The sequence below is a fragment of the Kogia breviceps genome, chromosome 7, assembly GCF_026419965.1.
Source record: "Kogia breviceps isolate mKogBre1 chromosome 7, mKogBre1 haplotype 1, whole genome shotgun sequence".
Classification (NCBI taxonomy): domain Eukaryota; kingdom Metazoa; phylum Chordata; class Mammalia; order Artiodactyla; family Physeteridae; genus Kogia; species Kogia breviceps.
The window spans coordinates 8,418,760-8,436,304 of record NC_081316.1 but is presented as its reverse complement, the minus strand read 5'-3'; the positions used below and the strand labels follow the sequence as shown (position 1 = coordinate 8,436,304).

At 36.8% G+C, this 17,545-nt stretch overlaps 1 protein-coding gene across 19 annotated transcripts in view; it reads left to right on the top strand.

Annotated features, from left to right (window-relative positions):
• Positions 1–17,545, top strand: part of PHF21A (PHD finger protein 21A) — a 191,645-nt gene that overhangs the window by 37,748 nt on the left and 136,352 nt on the right. For 13 of the 19 annotated variants that reach the window (XM_059068419.2, XM_067037188.1, XM_059068420.2 and 10 more), the window contains 3 exons: positions 1,390–1,533; positions 5,658–5,690; positions 8,069–8,134. In XM_059068419.2, the coding sequence (XP_058924402.1) occupies positions 1,480–1,533; positions 5,658–5,690; positions 8,069–8,134 (153 nt within the window). In that variant the 5' untranslated portion in view covers positions 1,390–1,479. Of the gene's footprint in view, positions 1–1,389; positions 1,534–5,657; positions 5,691–8,047; positions 8,135–17,545 lie in introns of all 19 variants that reach the window. The other 6 variants (XM_067037175.1, XM_067037176.1, XM_067037177.1 and 3 more) reach the window with 1 other exon arrangement.

The window sequence follows — 17,545 nt, the reverse complement described above, 5'->3', positions numbered from 1 at the left end:
TTGAAATTCATTATTTTTTTTAAAAAGGTTAGAGTATTTTGATATTACATAACATAGTATACAAGCCCTAGGGGAGAGATTGCCAATGATGTTTTAAGCCTAGTGAGATTAAGCAAATATAATGAAGATTAATATTCACGCGATTACAGCCTAAAGTTAATGATTTCACTATAACTCTGTTAAATCAGGTTTTAAAGAAGTTTTAAGAAAACTTAGGACTTTATCCATAGATAAATAATTTTTAGAAAGTATAAAGATTATTAGTCTCATTGAATTGGCATAAGGAGTAGCAGTTCTTCTAACTTCCTGATTGGTCCCTTCCTCAGTTTGTAAGAATGCTGAAAAGCTGCTCTAACTACAGGTTTTATAGGTACAAGGAAGAAAGGAGAAAGAAGTAAAGTTTAAATTTATTCAAGTAAACTTTTGCTTTAGGGAGAGTACCTAAAATCATGTCTAAGGCCACGTTCAAGAAAAAAGAAAAAAAATGAAAAGAGAAATAAGCCACTGAGTTAATTTAAATTGCAGTAGTGATGAGCAGAGCAGAATAGGAAGGTTCACATGCACAAATCTAGACTTTTGACATTGTCTTCACCTGCATTTATACGTGCAGCCAAAGAGATGCACCGGCAGGCTTGAAAAGAAGATGGTGTTCATTGTAAAGCTGGAAAAGTCTGTTCTGTTGCCAGACCCACCTCATTTGTTGTGCACGGTAGATTTATTTTTTAACATCCCTGTCATAACTTTGTGGAAAGCAGAGTTACATTGCAATGTGTTTGTGTTAAGTATTAATTTGTTAAATGTAAACCTTTAAATTATACCAGAATTGCCCGTTTTGAGTTTCTTTATTTTTTAAATAGAGTGAGAGTCCATCCAAATTGTGAGAGTACTCTGGCCTTCTTTAACCTCCGAGAGATCCTGAACTCTCCAGTTAACTCTCTGTGATGGTTAAAAATGTACGATCATGTTGTCATATGTCTCTTTCTAAGAACAGCACGTCCTGGATGGTTTTCATCTCCCCCTCTAGACTCCCAGCGCATCCAGGACAGAAGAGGTCTTGTTCAGCTCTGTACCCTCAGAAAGTAGTATCTAGTGTGGTGCTGAGCGCCTAGTAAGTGCTTAGCTGTTTGCATGACCGGATTAAACACATTTTTTTTTCCATTTCTTACTTACTTGAAGTGTCTTCTAGAGGAACGCTCAGAGAATAAAACCCAGAAAGTTTTGGTGCCAATTCAGAAAAAACTACTCATTTTGGAAAGAAATCTGTTTGGGGAAACTTTTTGCCCTGTGTTTAGTCGACGAAATATTTCGACTAATGTAATTTATTTTATCTAACGTATAATTTCCTTTATACCCAACATAATGATACAAAACATTTTATGATCTCTACAGCTGCAGTAAGAAGAGGAGTTTGTTATTTTAAACAGAGGCTGAAGAAACTATAGAATTAGCAGACATAAGAAAAAGTGGAGAAGGTAGAGGATGGAGTTGCAGACTCTACAGGAGGCTCTTAAAGTGGAAATTCAGGTTCACCAGGTATGTTTCATTCATGGCTTCTCCCACATCATGTTATTAGTAATGGCTAAATTAGTAAACAGGCTATCTCTGATTTTTAGTAGAGCTTTTAATCGTTTTTCAGTCACTTGTCCAAGAGTCATGTTATTTGCCTTTTATTACTACTCAACAAACTCATTGGTAATATTTTTGAGAACTTTAATAAAATATTCCTGACTTCTCTTCCAGACAAAAGAACTAAAAATATTCTTTTCCATATAGAGAAGGTGTTAAAAAAAACCTCTCTTTTTTTTCTGTGTTTTGGTTCATCTGAGGGATTTTGTTCGTGTGACTTCAACTTGCATATTTTATTTGTTTATTTTTCCAAATTTATTTTATTGAAGTATAGTTGATTTACAGTGTGTTAATTTCTGCTGTACATCAGAGTGATTCAGTTATGTATATATATATATATATATATATACATTCTTTTTCATATTCTCTTTTATTATGGTTTATCATAAGATATTGAATATAGTTCCCTGTGTTAACTTGCATATTTTAAATAACAAGACATATTTAAATTGACTACCATGTATACTGAAGTTTTTGCTCATATGTGAGTTTTGGACATCTCCTCTCAAGAAATTTTGAGATGGCAAAGTTAATATTCTGCTTTTAGTTCATCCTCACAAGATGTGAACAAGTCAAAATAAGACTTTTCTTGAAAGACTCATGATCTAAATTGAACTAAATTACTAAAAATTAGAGTTCTTAAATATAACTTTTGTTTCATATTTTTAATTCAAGCATACCAATTTTATAAAATTATAATTATGAAAAAAATTAATGTTTATTGTTTAAAAATCTAATTTAAATTTTAAAATTACATTTATTGACTCAAAAGGGATATAATATTCTTCCTAAAGCTATCACTCTCAATATTCACATTAATTATTTTCCTGTATAGTTAACTATTTTTTAAGCATAAAATTAATAGCTTTTATATTCATCCTTAATTATTATATAGCATTTTGTTTGTATGGTAATAAACATTTACGTTTATCAGTGTTGGTTGATAGTATTTTAACATATAAAGTATGTAAGATATTTCACTCCAGTTATATTTAGAATCCTTTCCTATTAAAAAAAGTTGAAGTGTTAATAGTAGGGACTTCCCGGGTGGTCCAGTGGCTAAGACTCCACGTTTCCACTGCAGGGGACACTGGTTTGATCCCTGGTCAGGGAACTAAGATCCCGCATGCTGCGTGGTGTGACCAAAAAAAAAAAAAAAAGTTTTAACAGTAAATCCAAGTGACATGCCTTGCTTGTAAATCTGATGCTATTCTGATTGGATACATCATAACCTACATGATCACTGATCATGACAAGTTCAGGGATGCCAGAAATGACATCAAAGTAAGCACTGGCTATTAGGCTGAGGCCAAAGTCAGATTGTACATTTGACTAAATATTGGGGCAAAAACCACCCATTCATCATTTCCACTTAGGGAAACTAGGGCTGAAAATGAGCATACTGTATAGAAGGTGTGTCTTGAAACTACCTGGTATTGCTGTGGTAGAAGTATACTTTTGTTCTCTATGGACCAAGATGATTTAAAAAGTAGTGATGTACACGGTGGTTGATACTGAACGAATGTTTACATAATAATGGCCTGTAATGGGCATCTCATCTTTTTTGGGAAATTGCCTTTTTGATTATTCTTATGCAGATTTTTTTTAACTTTTGGAGTATTTTTACTCTACATGGAACAGAGAAAAGTATAAAGCAGAGGTTAGCAGACTTTTTGCAAAGGGCCAGAGGGTGAAGTACTTTGTACTATGGGCATCATTTATGGTCTCTGTCACAACAACTGTGCTCGGCTGCGACACACACAGAGCAGCCACAGACAGCGTATAAACGGATGGGTGTGACCGTGTCCCAGTAACACTTTATTTACAAAGGCAGGGTGCCTGTGGGCTGTAGTTTGCCAGCCCTTGGCTTAAACTATATTCTCATGACAAATTGCTGCGTTCTTACAATAGAAAGTAACTTCACTTTGACAACACACAACGTCACCTTAAAGTCACGAGGAATCTGGATGGTCTAGTGAAGTTGTCCAGCTTGTTCTGTCCTGCCTCTAATGGTCTGAAATGCAGCTTTTGCTTGATTATAGGTAGAAAAGTTGGCTTATTTATTTCCTCCAGAGGTAGAGACTTACTTTGGTGATCAGTTTTTAAATTTCCGTGTCGTGGAGGAAAACCCTTTTCAGCTTTAGAAAGGAAACTTTAGTATAGTACTCCACTCTCTGGTGACAAAAGCAGAAAGGAAAATGAAGGACTTTTTTCATCGAAGAATTTGGCTAGCCTTTAGGCTGCATTAGTAAAACTGTATATGTATAAAACCTTATGTTTCTATTCCATTGAGTTCTTGGAATGTGTGTTATTACTATTTTGTAGATTAAGACCAGGATACAGAAGAGTTACCACTGTCATATGTGAAGTATCATATGTGAAGTAGAGTAACATATACCTTGTGTGTTTGGAGGTCACATGGCTGGCAATCTCAGCTATCCAGAACGTGTACCTCAGCACCGGAAGTAAGGTTTTCGGCAAAAGCTGGAATAAACGTTAGGAGTCACACCAGGTTATACATGTTACTCAAGGGGGATTTCTTAGGCTATGCGCTCATCTTAGAATTACTTCACTGAGTGGATCACAAAGCAGCTCAGAAGTAGCAAATTGGAATTGGGGTTCAGGGGCTCTTAGAGGGAGGCATAGTAATAGTAGCAAGATTTGCTAGCTGACTGCTTGGCATTAAGGAGTAGACTGAAAAACTCAAATGCAGGCACAAGAACTCTTTAGGACACGGAAGTTTGGGGCCTTTATCGTAAGGACCTTTTTGTATTGTTTGCAGAATAGTATATTGAGGTAATCATGCCTCTAAATGTCATTAAATGCTGCTTTTTTTCTATTTAATAAGGCATATAAGTATATAATATATTTTAGAAAGGTTTTATTTTACGACTGAAAACTGTTATTTATTTATTTATGACTTTCCTGGGTCTTCGTTGTGGCGTGTGGGTTCTTCCTCGTCGCATGCCGGCTTCTCTAGTTGTGGCGTGTGGGCTCCAGGGTGCGCGGGTTCAATAGTGCGGTGTGCAGGCTTAGTAGCCCCACAGCTTGTGGGATCTCAGTTCCCCGACCAGGGATCGAACCCATGTCCCCTGCATTGGAAGGCAGATTCTTAACCATTGGACTACCAGGGAAGTCCCTATGACTAAAAACTTTAAAAGTGTCTTGTCACCCAAATGGAGGGACAGATTTTTCAGTTATGTGAAAAACTCACTTGGAGAACAGCTTATTTCTATGGATACTTTTAGGACTCAGCCTTCTGTTATTCCTTTATGCTTCAGATTCTTCTGTCCCTGGTTATTGTTACCTTTGGGCAGCGATGCTTTTGGAAGTTGGGTTAGGTCAGTTGACATCCATTTTTCTTTGTTTTTCATTTTTTGGACTTACGTGTTCCCTAGTAAAGGTCTTTCTCATTCAGTATTCTGGTAGTACTCTCCTTCCCACAGGAACCCAGGTAGGTAGAATTTTGCATTACTCTTCCTTCACTTCCTTACTCTCAAATACTGAGCATCACTGCTCCACTGAGTACACCCCCCCTCCCCCCACAGAGAGGACAGTGGCAGAGTCACATCTGACACTAGGCTCCTTCTGTGTACCAAACCAACAGACTCACCAAATCTGTTCGCTATATACAAACAGGCCTGTTTTTGTATGGGAGCACCTTCTTTCCAGGACTTACTTGGGACTCTAGACAATGACAACCTTTTAAAGGGATGTTTGGCTTTTGGAGCATTCAGCTTATTTAAATTGTCTTTTAAAAGCTCCCCTCCCCCAGCCCATCTCCAGATTTGTTTAAAGGCAGGAAGCTCTTCATTTCAAATATAAAGCGATAGTTTGAATTTTTTTTATTATTAAGAGGAGTGTTTCATTAACTTTTTATATAGATCACAAAAGCTTTTGGTCTGTTCTGATTGTCGTATTGCTCATTTTTTTGTGTGGACTTAAAACTCTAGATTTTGGGGGCTGAGCCTGATTAGCCATAGTGAGTTTATATGTAAGACTGATGGCTCTGTTTCTCTTTTTATTATCAGAAACTGGTTGCTCAAATGAAGCAGGATCCACAGGTAAAATACTACTTTTATTCATTTAATTTTTAAATTAAAATAATTTAAAATAAAGTGACCATAAAATATTAAAATACAGACAATACTTAGGTTTAAGAAACTATCTCATCTGTAACAGCAGTTTTTTTTAGTACATTGGTCTTCATGTTATAAGAATGAAGAAAACTACAGTCATTCTAATATAGCTATTGTTTCATCTTTGTTACTGTTATTTTACTTTTATTTTATGTTAATTGCTTTGAACGTTTTGGGGAAAAAAAATTGAGAGTTAGTACTCTTCATATAGCTTAAATTTCATTTCCACAAGCCCACTTACTCAACATCAGTTTGCAAGGCTTTCTGTAATCTCAGAATTATTGAATATGGCCCAGAACCATTTTTATTTTCTCATAGTTTATAGTATAGAACATTTAAGTACTTAATCTCACTATGTTCAGAATAGAATTTTAGAATAATTTTTTTTTTTTTTTTTTTTTTTTTTTTTGTGGTACGCGGGCCTCTCACTGCTGTGGCCTCCCCCGTTGCGGAGCACAGGCTCCGGATGTGCAGGCTCAGCGGCCATGGCTCACGGGCCCAGCCGCTCCGCGGCACGTGGGATCTTCCCGGACCGGGGCACGAACCCGTGTCCCCTGCATCGGCAGGCGGACTCTCAGCCACTGCACCACCAGGGAAGCCCTAGAATAATTTTTTAAAAGCATTTTTTAAAATTTCATTTTTGAAAGAGCCCTTAGAGAGGGTTTTAAACAACCTTATATAGTAATTCATCAGGTGTTACCTTTTCTTTAAAGTCTCATAGGGGTTTTTGGCTCAGGCATTTTATTTTCTATCCCTGAAGAGAAATCTTCCTAAAAATTTATCTTGTCTTTAATTAGTATATTTATTGTTCAGGCAGTGTCTCTTTTGCAGCAATTAGACAGTGGGTCATAAATATGGAGAGTATTTATTCAGACATTCTCAGGATTTCTCCCTTGCATTTGTTTACTCATAATCTGTTCACAGAACACCTAGACCCATTGATGCTGGTGTGTGTGTGTGTGTGTGTGTATGTATATTTGTATATGTACACACACATTTTTTTTTTTAGCTTGTTAAACATACCATACATGCCTCATTGTAAAGTTTAGTAAAATAGCTTCTTGGATTAAAGAATGGTACTGAGGCAGAATGATTTTTGGAAGTGGGAAATAATATTCATTTCTACAAATTTAACCCCCAGTGGCTTAACTATTGTGTTTTTAACACAAACCATTGATTCTGAGAGCTGGCAGTGATTCCACTTAACTCCTGTTTGACAGTCCAACTTCTTTGAGAGACTTCTCCATTTTAATTTTTTTTATATATGTTATAATTTAAATTAGGTTTAGGGAAGCAAGAGTCAGTAGACCTTAGATGAGTAGATTCTTGTATATTTAATATGGTAACCTATGTTGTCAGCAGCTGAAATATTGTTAGAAAACTTCAGCATTTCTGGTACAGCTGGCAGTCATGTAACAGAGCAGTGTTAATGTGAAGAATCTGATGGGGCAGTCAGTTGCCGGACAGTGTTGTGGGTGATCTCGTTAGAGAGGTCTTCTATCACACGCTGTCACAAAAAAGACCGCGTGGAGTAAACGTGAAGGGGAGCACGTATGCCCCGACCCTGTCAGAAGACCAGGCAGGATGAATTGAAAGAATGGCCTGTGAAAGGACGAAGGAGAAGTCGTCTCTCATTGGGGTGTGGTATTCAATCTGTTACATTAAGCTTTTGAAAACTTTAATTTTGGATTTTTCTCTCATGTGAGTAAAAGACAAGCATCCTCGGTGTATCTCATTTAAAATAGTATTCTTTTCTGATTCCTAACATTTTAGAACTGAGAAGTTGCCCTGGTAGTCGGTATGTTAATTTGAATGATGTAGTGTTTAAGGCAGTTGCAGCACTGACAGCTTTTCAAATCTAGGCTAAAATAACAAATGTACTCTACTAAATAAGGGAGAGGGCAAGCAGAGAAAAACCTTTTTTTTACCGATAATGCCGTTAAGCATGCAGCGTGTTCATACTTACAACTGATTAGGGAGCTTTAGGTTTTCTGTCAACTGTTACTTCTTACGAAGAATAACTATTTTCGTAGAAAGGAGTAGTATTACAGTACAAAATGCTGAAATATAAAACTTCTTGCAACTGCAAAGGAGCTTACCCCTGTTCTAGTGTTAGCAGCCTACATTTAGGGTCTGTGCACTAGGTGGTGGTAATATGACTACAATGTAATGCATGACACATACGATTGGCTAAATGCTTAAGATTGCTTCATCATTTGTAATAGTTTGCATAAAGTCATCTCGCTACTCCTCTGTTAACAAATGAAATATCTTCCTCACAGATATTTTTTCTTTCCAATCAGAATGCTGATTTAAAGAAACAGCTTCATGAACTTCAAGCCAAAATCACAGCTTTGAGTGAGAAACAGGTAGGGGAAAAAGGAGGGGGGCATATTTTTAACATTGTGTTCTAAAGATATGTCTGCTCGAGGCTTCTAGGAGAACTGCTATTTTTCCTCATGTGTGAAAATAAGTGTGGGCAGCCAGACTCAGTTTTAATTTTGTTTGAGATCTGTTTATCTATTTTTATTTTTGGTTGAAATCAGTCTCTAGAGTATCCCATGGGTATATGTTACTGGCAAATATCTAAAAGCAGGGTGGCAGGCTGCTGTTAACTGTGTTAATTAAACTCTGTAGTTTACCCATAGAGGATAGGGGCAGAGAAAGTTAGTGGGAGTATGTGATAGAGAATCTTATAGTTGCTGGATGTGCCTTGTTACCTGTTTTAAAAGGCTTGAGATGACATTTAACTTAACGTGGAGTGGTTGTAAGTAGATTGCTCTAAGTGTAGATCTCACATTCTGATTATTGTCATTCCCTTATGTTAATCTTTGTTAGATATTGACCTACTACTATGTGAAAAAACTTTGGTGGAGCCTTTTTAGATATACTCTATATAGGACAAAAAAGGAACATCTTGCTTTTTTCCCCAGGGACATCTGGAAAGTGTTCTTTGGAATTTCTTGTATAATGACCTCCACTTCGCCAATTCAGGCAGCTCCTGCCACCAGGTGGAGTGTGACAATTGATAGAGCTATCAGTAAACATCTGTGGTAATCTGACAAAGCACTTGTTTTCTTGTTCCTTCCCTACCACTCTCCCTCTGGTTAAAAGGGGTGGTTTTGGAGTCGATGAATGTGTGAACCAAAATGATGAGGTGATTTGCAATTGATAGTTCATGTTAGTGATATCTTATTGAAGATTTTTAGCTATATAATTCTCAGTTATTGATTTTTGTGTTTTTTTAAACTTTTATTTAGTGAAATAATAGCAATGAGAGTAATTTATTCCTGGAGATTCCTGATGGTGTTTATATTATGTATTGTATTGTGTTTTCATTTAACTAAGGGGAGAAATAAATTTTGAGCACTATGTGGAATAGATACGAATCATTAGTGTTTCAGAATAGAATCTTTTTCTAAGCTTAGTGAAAAATTGCTTTTTTCTCCCCTCTCCTGTTCTGGTGTTTCTGCATTTCCCCCATCTTGTCTTCTTCAGAAATAAGAGGTATTTTAGATTATGGAATTGCCAAACTAAAATTGGGAGGAGGTAACATAATGGAGAACAATTTGTAAGGAAATATATAAACAGAGTTTGTTAGACGTATTTGGCTCTGAAAGTGATTCATTTCTCTAAAGTCAAAATGATGCGTGTTAGTGAAAATGTTCTAGCTTTAAAATTCTGTTAGCACTGAGCCTCCTTAAAATTTCAGGGTTAGTTTGACAAGATGCCAATGAATGAGTCACTTTTGCTGAAAAATTCACGTGTTCTAGCAGGGAAAGAAGGTGAGAACTGATTAGTGGAGTAGGGGATAGGGGATGTTGGCACAAAGTTAAGACAACCTAAGGCTACATTTGGGGAAACTGGGGCAATTGTAAAAAATGTACATTTATTTGAAGTTTTTATGAGAACTGATGTAAAGATTTGGTTTATTTCTGTAACTTTTTATTCTTTAATTTTCTTTCTGCTAGGGACCTCACTTAATAGAACATTGCAACCATTTATGTTTAGTAAGATGTTTCATCAAGTGGCAAGCTCTGTCATCTGAACTAAGTTTGGATTTTAGAACCTAGGATTTTAAAAAATAGGTGTAGCATCAGGAAAATCTTAGGTATACAAAGTAAAGAAAGCTAGTGTCAGAAACTAAAATGCAGTCTTGCAGTTTTTAAAGTATTTGCTTAACTGTTGAAACAACCTTTTTGATAGAACAGAATATGTATCATTTTTAGGTAGGATAGTACTTGAAGGAAGCACAGCTATAAAATTCACAAGCTGGTCCTTCCTCAGACGTATTTCCAACATGAAACACTGATATTTTGTTTAAAATAGTTTTATTTTAGAACAAACTGCTAATGCTGTATGCCCAGCTTTTTGTTTTTTCTTCTCAAAAGATCTACTTAGCCTCTGGCAAAACTTACTGATTTTCCTTCTACTTTAATAACTGAAATCTGAATTACTTACTTGCATGACTAATAATTTAATATTAAGTTTTAGGTTGTGAGAAAAAATTTAAATACAGAAAAGTTCAAAGAATGTCATATTCAGGAATTAACAGCTATTAACCCTTTGTCATGTTTGTTTCCGTTATTTTTCTATACGCATTTTTCTGTAATCATTTTTCCAAATCCACTTGAAAACTTAATTATAGAAATAATAAAAGCATATGTTCTCTTATTATGCTTTATTAAAAAATAAAACATTGCAGATAGTCACTGATTCTAACAGTAGGCACTTATTAGTTCTTATTTGTTATTGCTACCTCAGTCTTTGATACTTATTCTGTTTCTTCCTCAAGACTAATTACAAAATGGTGCACTCTATTTCGGAAAATATAGTCTTTATTAAGCATCCTTCATGGCTAAAACTCAGTGAATGTCAGTGAATTCTTGCTAGATAGTCCCAGTGCTTTACACCTGTAATTTGAGATTTCTGAACAGAAGCTCCCCATGGCAGTGTTTGAAGTCATCTTCTTGACCCACAGGGCTTTAATTTGGGCTTGACAGGTTTTTTTCCTAAACGTTAAAAAAAACAATATATATATATTTATTTATTTGGCTGCATCAGGTCCTAGTTGCGGCATGCAAGATCTTTAGTTGCAGCTAGTGGGATCTAGTTCCCTGACCAGGGCTCGAACCTGGGTCCCCTGCACTGGGAGCATGGAGTCTTAGCCACTGGACCAGCAGGGAAGTCCTTGTGGTTGACAGTTTTAACCCAGACTTGATTAGCTAAATAAATTATATGTTATATAGCCATTAAAAATCATGGTTTCAAAAATGTTTTAATGACATAGGAATGCACTTACGGTAAAATAAATGAAAAAGCACATGCAACTTTATATGCATTACATTCCCATTTTTGTGTGTGGTGTGTATATATGTATGTAGGCATATAAGTGTTTAAAAACAGCGTCAGTATAAAATGTTGTTGCCAAGTAATGATTTACAGGTAGTTTATTTTTTCTTTATATTCTTAAGTATATTTGCTACATTCTCCACAATAAATACGTTTCCTTTTTATAATCAGAAATAGAGAAGAAACAATTATTTAAAAAAATTTTTAACACCAAAGTCTTGTCTTTTCCAGGGAGGATTAGCATTTAAAAATCTAATGACATTCTCCTTATGGTTTATGAACCACTCTAATCAGAGAATGCAACTATTTTAAACACTAGTAGTACTGAAGTGTGGAAGCAACTATTAATTTCTTTAATAGCATTTGTTCTCATTCTGCACCCCTCCCCTCTCATTTTTGACATGTATATGTGGTCTTTTGCTTGTCACAATGGATATTCTAATATTGGAGCCAATGCACTTACTTGCTTTAGTGCTCTGCTTTCATTCTAATTCATTCATTGTAGAAGCAATCTTAACATCCCAGTTTGTTGCTTATTCCTACTGAGACTCAGGCTTAATCCATGGTAGTTTCATCTGTGATTTCCCCCGCCTTGAGGGGTTTGCCACCCCACCTCCCTTCACCTGGTGCTCTCCTGGCCACGCATCAGGTAGGGTGCAGCTTAAAAGTTACTTCCTCAGAGGACCTATTCCTGAAACCCCTTCCTCCTGTCAAAACCAACAGTTTATATTATAATCTCTCATTAAACCCTTCATCTTTCCTTCATAGCTGTGCCATTTAGGATTAGGTTCAGCTGTGGATGACTGAAAACCCAAAATGAAAATGACTTAAACAAGGTAGAATTTTATTTGTCTCGTGTGAAGGCTCTGTAGGTGTAATAAGGCTGGTGACAGTGGTTCCACAGTGCCAGGGAACCCAGGCTCCTCCTCTTCTATTGCTCTGCCGTTCTCAGCATGACGCTTCCACATCATAGTCCAAAATAGCTGCTCCATCTGGTAAGAAGGGGGAAAGCAAGCCCTTTATTTTTAAGGATGTTTACTGGAAGTTGCATGCCTCATTTCCAGTTAGATCCCATTGGTCAGAACTTGGTCACATGGCCCCAAGTAGGAGCAGGGAAGGCTGGGAAGTATAGTCCATTCCAGGTGGCCACGGGCTGATAAAATTCAGTGACTCTAGTACTGAGCAAGAAGGGGGAAATAAGTACTGGGGATAATTAGCAATTTCTACCACAATATTTTATCACAATTTGTAATTACATATATGTGATTATTATTTTTTAATATCTGTCTTCCTCACTAGACTGTTAGTTTCAAGAAGTCAGGGAACATACTTATTTACTTCTTTATTCCAAGTGTAGTATTTAGCATAAAATAATATTTAGCACAGAAAATCATTTGTACTTCTTAAAAGAATTATTTTATCTACCTGATCTTTTTCTCTGCTTGTAGATATTTTTTAAACAGTGCATCTTGCTCTTTATACTTTTTAAACTTAAATATTATGAACATTATCATACATTTTTGTGTGTTCTTTAAGAACATAATTCTTTTTTTTTCTTCAATTTTATTTAATTTAAGTAATTAATTTATTTTTGCTGCACTGGGTCTTAGTTGCAGCACACGGGATCTTCATTGAGGCATGTGGAATCTTTTAGTTGTGGCATGTGAACTGTTAGTTGTGGCATGCATGCGGGATCTAGTTCCCCGACCAGGGATCGCACCCACACCCCCTGCATTGGGAGTGTGGAGTCTTAACCCCCTGGATCACCAGGGGAGTCCCAAGAACATAATTTTTAATAGCTTTAAATATTTAATGGTCTTGCTAGATCATAAATTATTTAACTATTCACACTGTTGTTTGATGATGGAATGTTTTCAGTTTTTTGTTGTTTATAAATGTTGCTATGATAAATTCACCCCAAATATGTGAATCTGTTCTCTCTAGTTGCCCCAGGATACATTCTCAGGTGTGAGATTATTGGGTGTATTGGTCAGCTATTGTCATAACAGTTCTGCATAACAAACCAGTGTTTTATTGAGTTACAACACTAAGGGTTTATTTTCACACTGGGTCTAGATCCTCCTCATCTAGGCTGGGCTTGGCCAGGCACATCTGCTTCAGTTTGTGGGTTGGTTGGCCTGCCTCAGGCTGTAGCTTGGGTTAGATCTCCTCTAAATGTGTTTGTTCTGAGGCCTATCATGAAGGGGCAGCAGCTACCTGGGGCATAGTCCTGTCATGGTGTATCACCAGAGTGTAAGAAATGAGCCAAACTACCAGAAAATGTTTTAAGCCTCTGCTGGCATCAAGTCTCATTAGCCAAAACAAACCATGTGGCCAAGGCTTGCAAAATTACATGACAAAGGGTGTGGATGTATAATTTTATGACAGAGAATATGAAGAGTTGAAAGCAATAATCCATCTACCATTCTTGGGCTTCCCTGGTGGCGCAGTGGTTAGGAATCTGCCTGCTAATGCAGGGGACACGGGTTCGAGCCCTGGTCTGGGAGGATCCCACATGCTGCTGAGCAACTGGGCCCGTGAGCCACAACTACTGAGCCTGTGCGTCTGGAACCTGTGCTCTGCAACAAGAGAGGCCCGCGCACTGCGATGAAGAGTGGCTCCTGCTTGCCACAAATAGAGAAAGCCCTCGCACAGAAACGAAGACCCAACACAGCAAAAATAAATAAATTAATTAATAAACTCCTACCTGCAACATCTTCTTTAAAAAAAAAAAAATCCATCTACCATTCTTGGTCAAAGTGTATAAAAAACTTTTACAACATTAAAAAAAAAAAAACTTTTATTACTTATTTCTAAACAGTCTCCAGAAAAGGCTGTATCAGATTAACAGCATATATGAGAGTAACAGGTCTTCCCCAAGAGATACCTTGGCGGTGGGGACTGGCGGGGAAGCACTTTGCTGATTTGGAAGATGGATTAATATGTATCTGATGCTTACCTGAAGGTATATTTTTCATGCCATTTATCCATGGTACAAATATTCCATAGTATTCCATAGAATTACCTTTTGATTTTGAGTTTTGTTTTTCTTTCACCCTTTCCTTTATTTTTCTTAATCCTTTTGAGAGAGGTAGACCCCATCAGAGTCTTTGGTCTTTGCTCCTGGTTTGCTTTTCTGACTCTGTGTTTAAAAATCATAGTCTGTTCCTTACAGATTGCTCAGCCTAATACAAGATGAAATACTTTGCTGGGTTTAATAAATAGTTGCCGTTCATGGAACCATTCTCATTTAAAATTTGAACATATTTTAGTAAAATGGATTCTGAAGCCTTTGGGAGAGAAGTTTCTGTTCCTGCCATAACTAATTATGTTTCTGATACATAGAACAACATAATTTAAGCTAAGTAGGTGACTTGAACAGCGGACTGGGTGTGGGGCGGGGGGACACTGAGAGTTTGATTCTGTTCTTTACTCTGCCACAGACTTGTTGATAGATTTTGAGTTATAAAGTAATTTAATACATCTGTTTCCTTAGTTATGAAATGTTTGAATAATGCCTTTTAAGAGTTAATGAACATGTATCGAGTGCACTGAATATTTTTGGAGGTAAGTTCTATTTAAATGGAAATTGTTAGCTTTGGTCGTGGTGGTTAACTTCATCTCATATGTAATACCTTCGTCTTATAAGTAAAGTACTACTTTTTTAAGGAGCTTAGAACATTTCACATTTAACTCAGTCATGAGTACATCATTGTAATACATAAACTGGGACATGGACTATTTGTGACTTAGCCACGATTAGACAATTAATTGTGTCAGATTCACGACTAGAATCCAGATAGATCACTGTACTATTTGTTCAGTTTTATTTAGTAAATTATATTCTTAAATTACTCTGTGGACCTTTATCACATATTTTTTGAAATAGGACATTAGGCACATTAATTACATTGCCTTTAAGCTCCATTGCCTTGGAGTCATGTAAGTAAATTAGTTCTTGTAGTTTCACATTGGTAACCTGATACATGACTGTCTCCAGCCTCTGCTACCAGTTATCATAGAAAGTTACCCTCTCTCGTTCATAACCAAACTAGTGTGATTGACATGTCACGTTAGAAGGTAGAATTGTTATTTTCTTAGAGTTCCTTGAATTATAATGGGAGTCTGACCTCATCTTTTTCTAAAGTTCAGGATTCCTAGGATTTAATCTAGTTCATCCCTCCTGCACACTATTTATGGGAAAGCATCGGTCCAGATGTTGGTTGCGTTTACTGACTCTTGTGTGCATATGCTCCTTCTCCCGTGCATCAGATACAGGACATGTATTATGTCAGATTCCTCCTGGTGAAATCCTGTTGTCTCACAATAGACCGAGATGAGACGAATGAAGGGCTCAGAAATACAAGGCAGGAACATAAAGGTTCTGAAGACTGAAAGGTTGTATGCCTTTGATGTGACTGTGGTTCCCGGTGCTGCATTATCTCCCGGGTCTTTTTAACCTTTATTCTCAGAGTGCCGTTGTCTCTATGGCCGGTAGTTGTAATCTACTGGTCAAAGATTTGATTATCTCTTTAAGATAGAAAAGCTTGATGAAGGAACTCATATTTTAATAATACCGTGCCATGTTATTGTAGGACATTCCACCTGAATATGGTGGAGGAAATCAAGTTAAGTGGGTGACTTGTACCAAGTGCAGCAGTCTGCTAGCTGAGTAGGTGAGAGTAATCTTCTCAGGTCATCCTAAGCATTTATTTTAGGTGCTGGTAAGTGCAATGACTTAAAAAATTCGGTTTGAAAGTTTTAATCCTCATCGTCAGGTGTTGCATGTCTTGACACTGGGCTACTGGTATCTACTGTATTTATTTCCTCTTTACTCACTCTTAACTTAACAGAGAGCAGTTGCTTCAAGCTGTGAAAATCTAGTCAAAGCCCAAGTTTGTAGCCCTTTGTTTAGGGACTCTTCACTTTGACTCTTTGGAAAACGTTAATCTAATTCTTGGGTGGTAGGTGGTATACACAACAAATGCTTAACAGGGCCTTAGCCAGTATAATTCTGACTCTACCTTTCCACTGTGTCAGTAAATTAATTTGTGCTTTTAAATAATCAGTTCCTTCTAATTTATTCCCTTCTCCCTGGGATCTGTGTTCTGTTCAAATTTCTTTATCATTCTAAGATTCTGACTCATCTGTTTATTCCATATCCATTTGCTGAAAGTTTTCTGTGGTGAAAGGCATGGTCCTAGGCCCATGGGAGATGCTGAGAATGAAAACCTTACAGTGTTACTTCCCTGTAACTGGTCATCACCTAAAAGATGTGCAAGCTCATTAACCCTGACACCTTTGGCAACTCATCCTTGATCGCTTCTCTTGCATCCTTTCCTGCCATACATACCCCATAAGTTCCCTGATGTCACCTTTACTCACTGGACTCTCTAAAGACTTCATGCGCTTGTACATGCTGTTCTCTACAGCTGAAATTCTCTTTCCTCTTTGCCTGGTAAATTCCTGCTTATCCTTTAAAGACCCAGTTTAAGCAAAGGTCCTCTAAAGCTTCCCTTGTCTTTTGTCCACACTCCAGGCAGAGTTAGAGATCCATCTTCTGTGTACTCATGGTGTTTATGCCTACCTCTCTTATTTGTACTTAATGTGTTGTATTGTAATTATATGTTTGTAAGCTCCCTTGAGGACAAGGAGTGTGTCTTGATCATGTTTGTACCCCCAAAGCCTAGATGGTAGATATGTAGGCAAGCATTTTTGAATGTATTAATTCATTCTGCTTTCAAGAAGCTAGTAGTCTAGTAAGGTGGCCCAGTATGTTGAAAGTCCATACTAAGACATTTTACCATTAAAAGGAGATTTCCATTCAAATAGTTAAATTCCCCCTTTTTTTGGGGAAAAAATATTGTCAATATTGTTTCCTACTTAATGCTTTAAGAACATTGGATAACGTTATTACCTCTGTTCCAATTCAGAGCAGCTTTATCATAGTTCCAGGAAAGGAAAACTTTTATGAAGTGAAGTAGCGTAAACTAGTAAGTGAGCCTGGGTCGAGCAATCTGGAAATGTAATATATCTAGAAACAGTGTCCTCTGCATCGTTGTTGCATCACTTACCTCTTTCTGTAGTACCTCTTTAGGTTTCTTTTCCTGACCTTATAAAACATGCTTACATCCCTGGTATTCTTTTAAACAACAACAAAATTCCTTCCTTTGTTTCTTAATTTCTTTCTGCCATTGTCCTTTCTCTCTCTACCTTCCATCCCTTCATTATTAAGCTTATTAAATTATTAAATATTATTCAACTCAGGCTCTATTTGATATTACATTTGTTTTTTGTTTTTAGTCCTGTATCAGCCCCACTGCAATCAGTTTCCATCTTCATTCTACTCTGTTGAGCTCGCAGAAACTTCCAGTAACATAATTGCCAAATCTAAAGGAAGTTTTTCACACTTCATCTTACTTGAACTA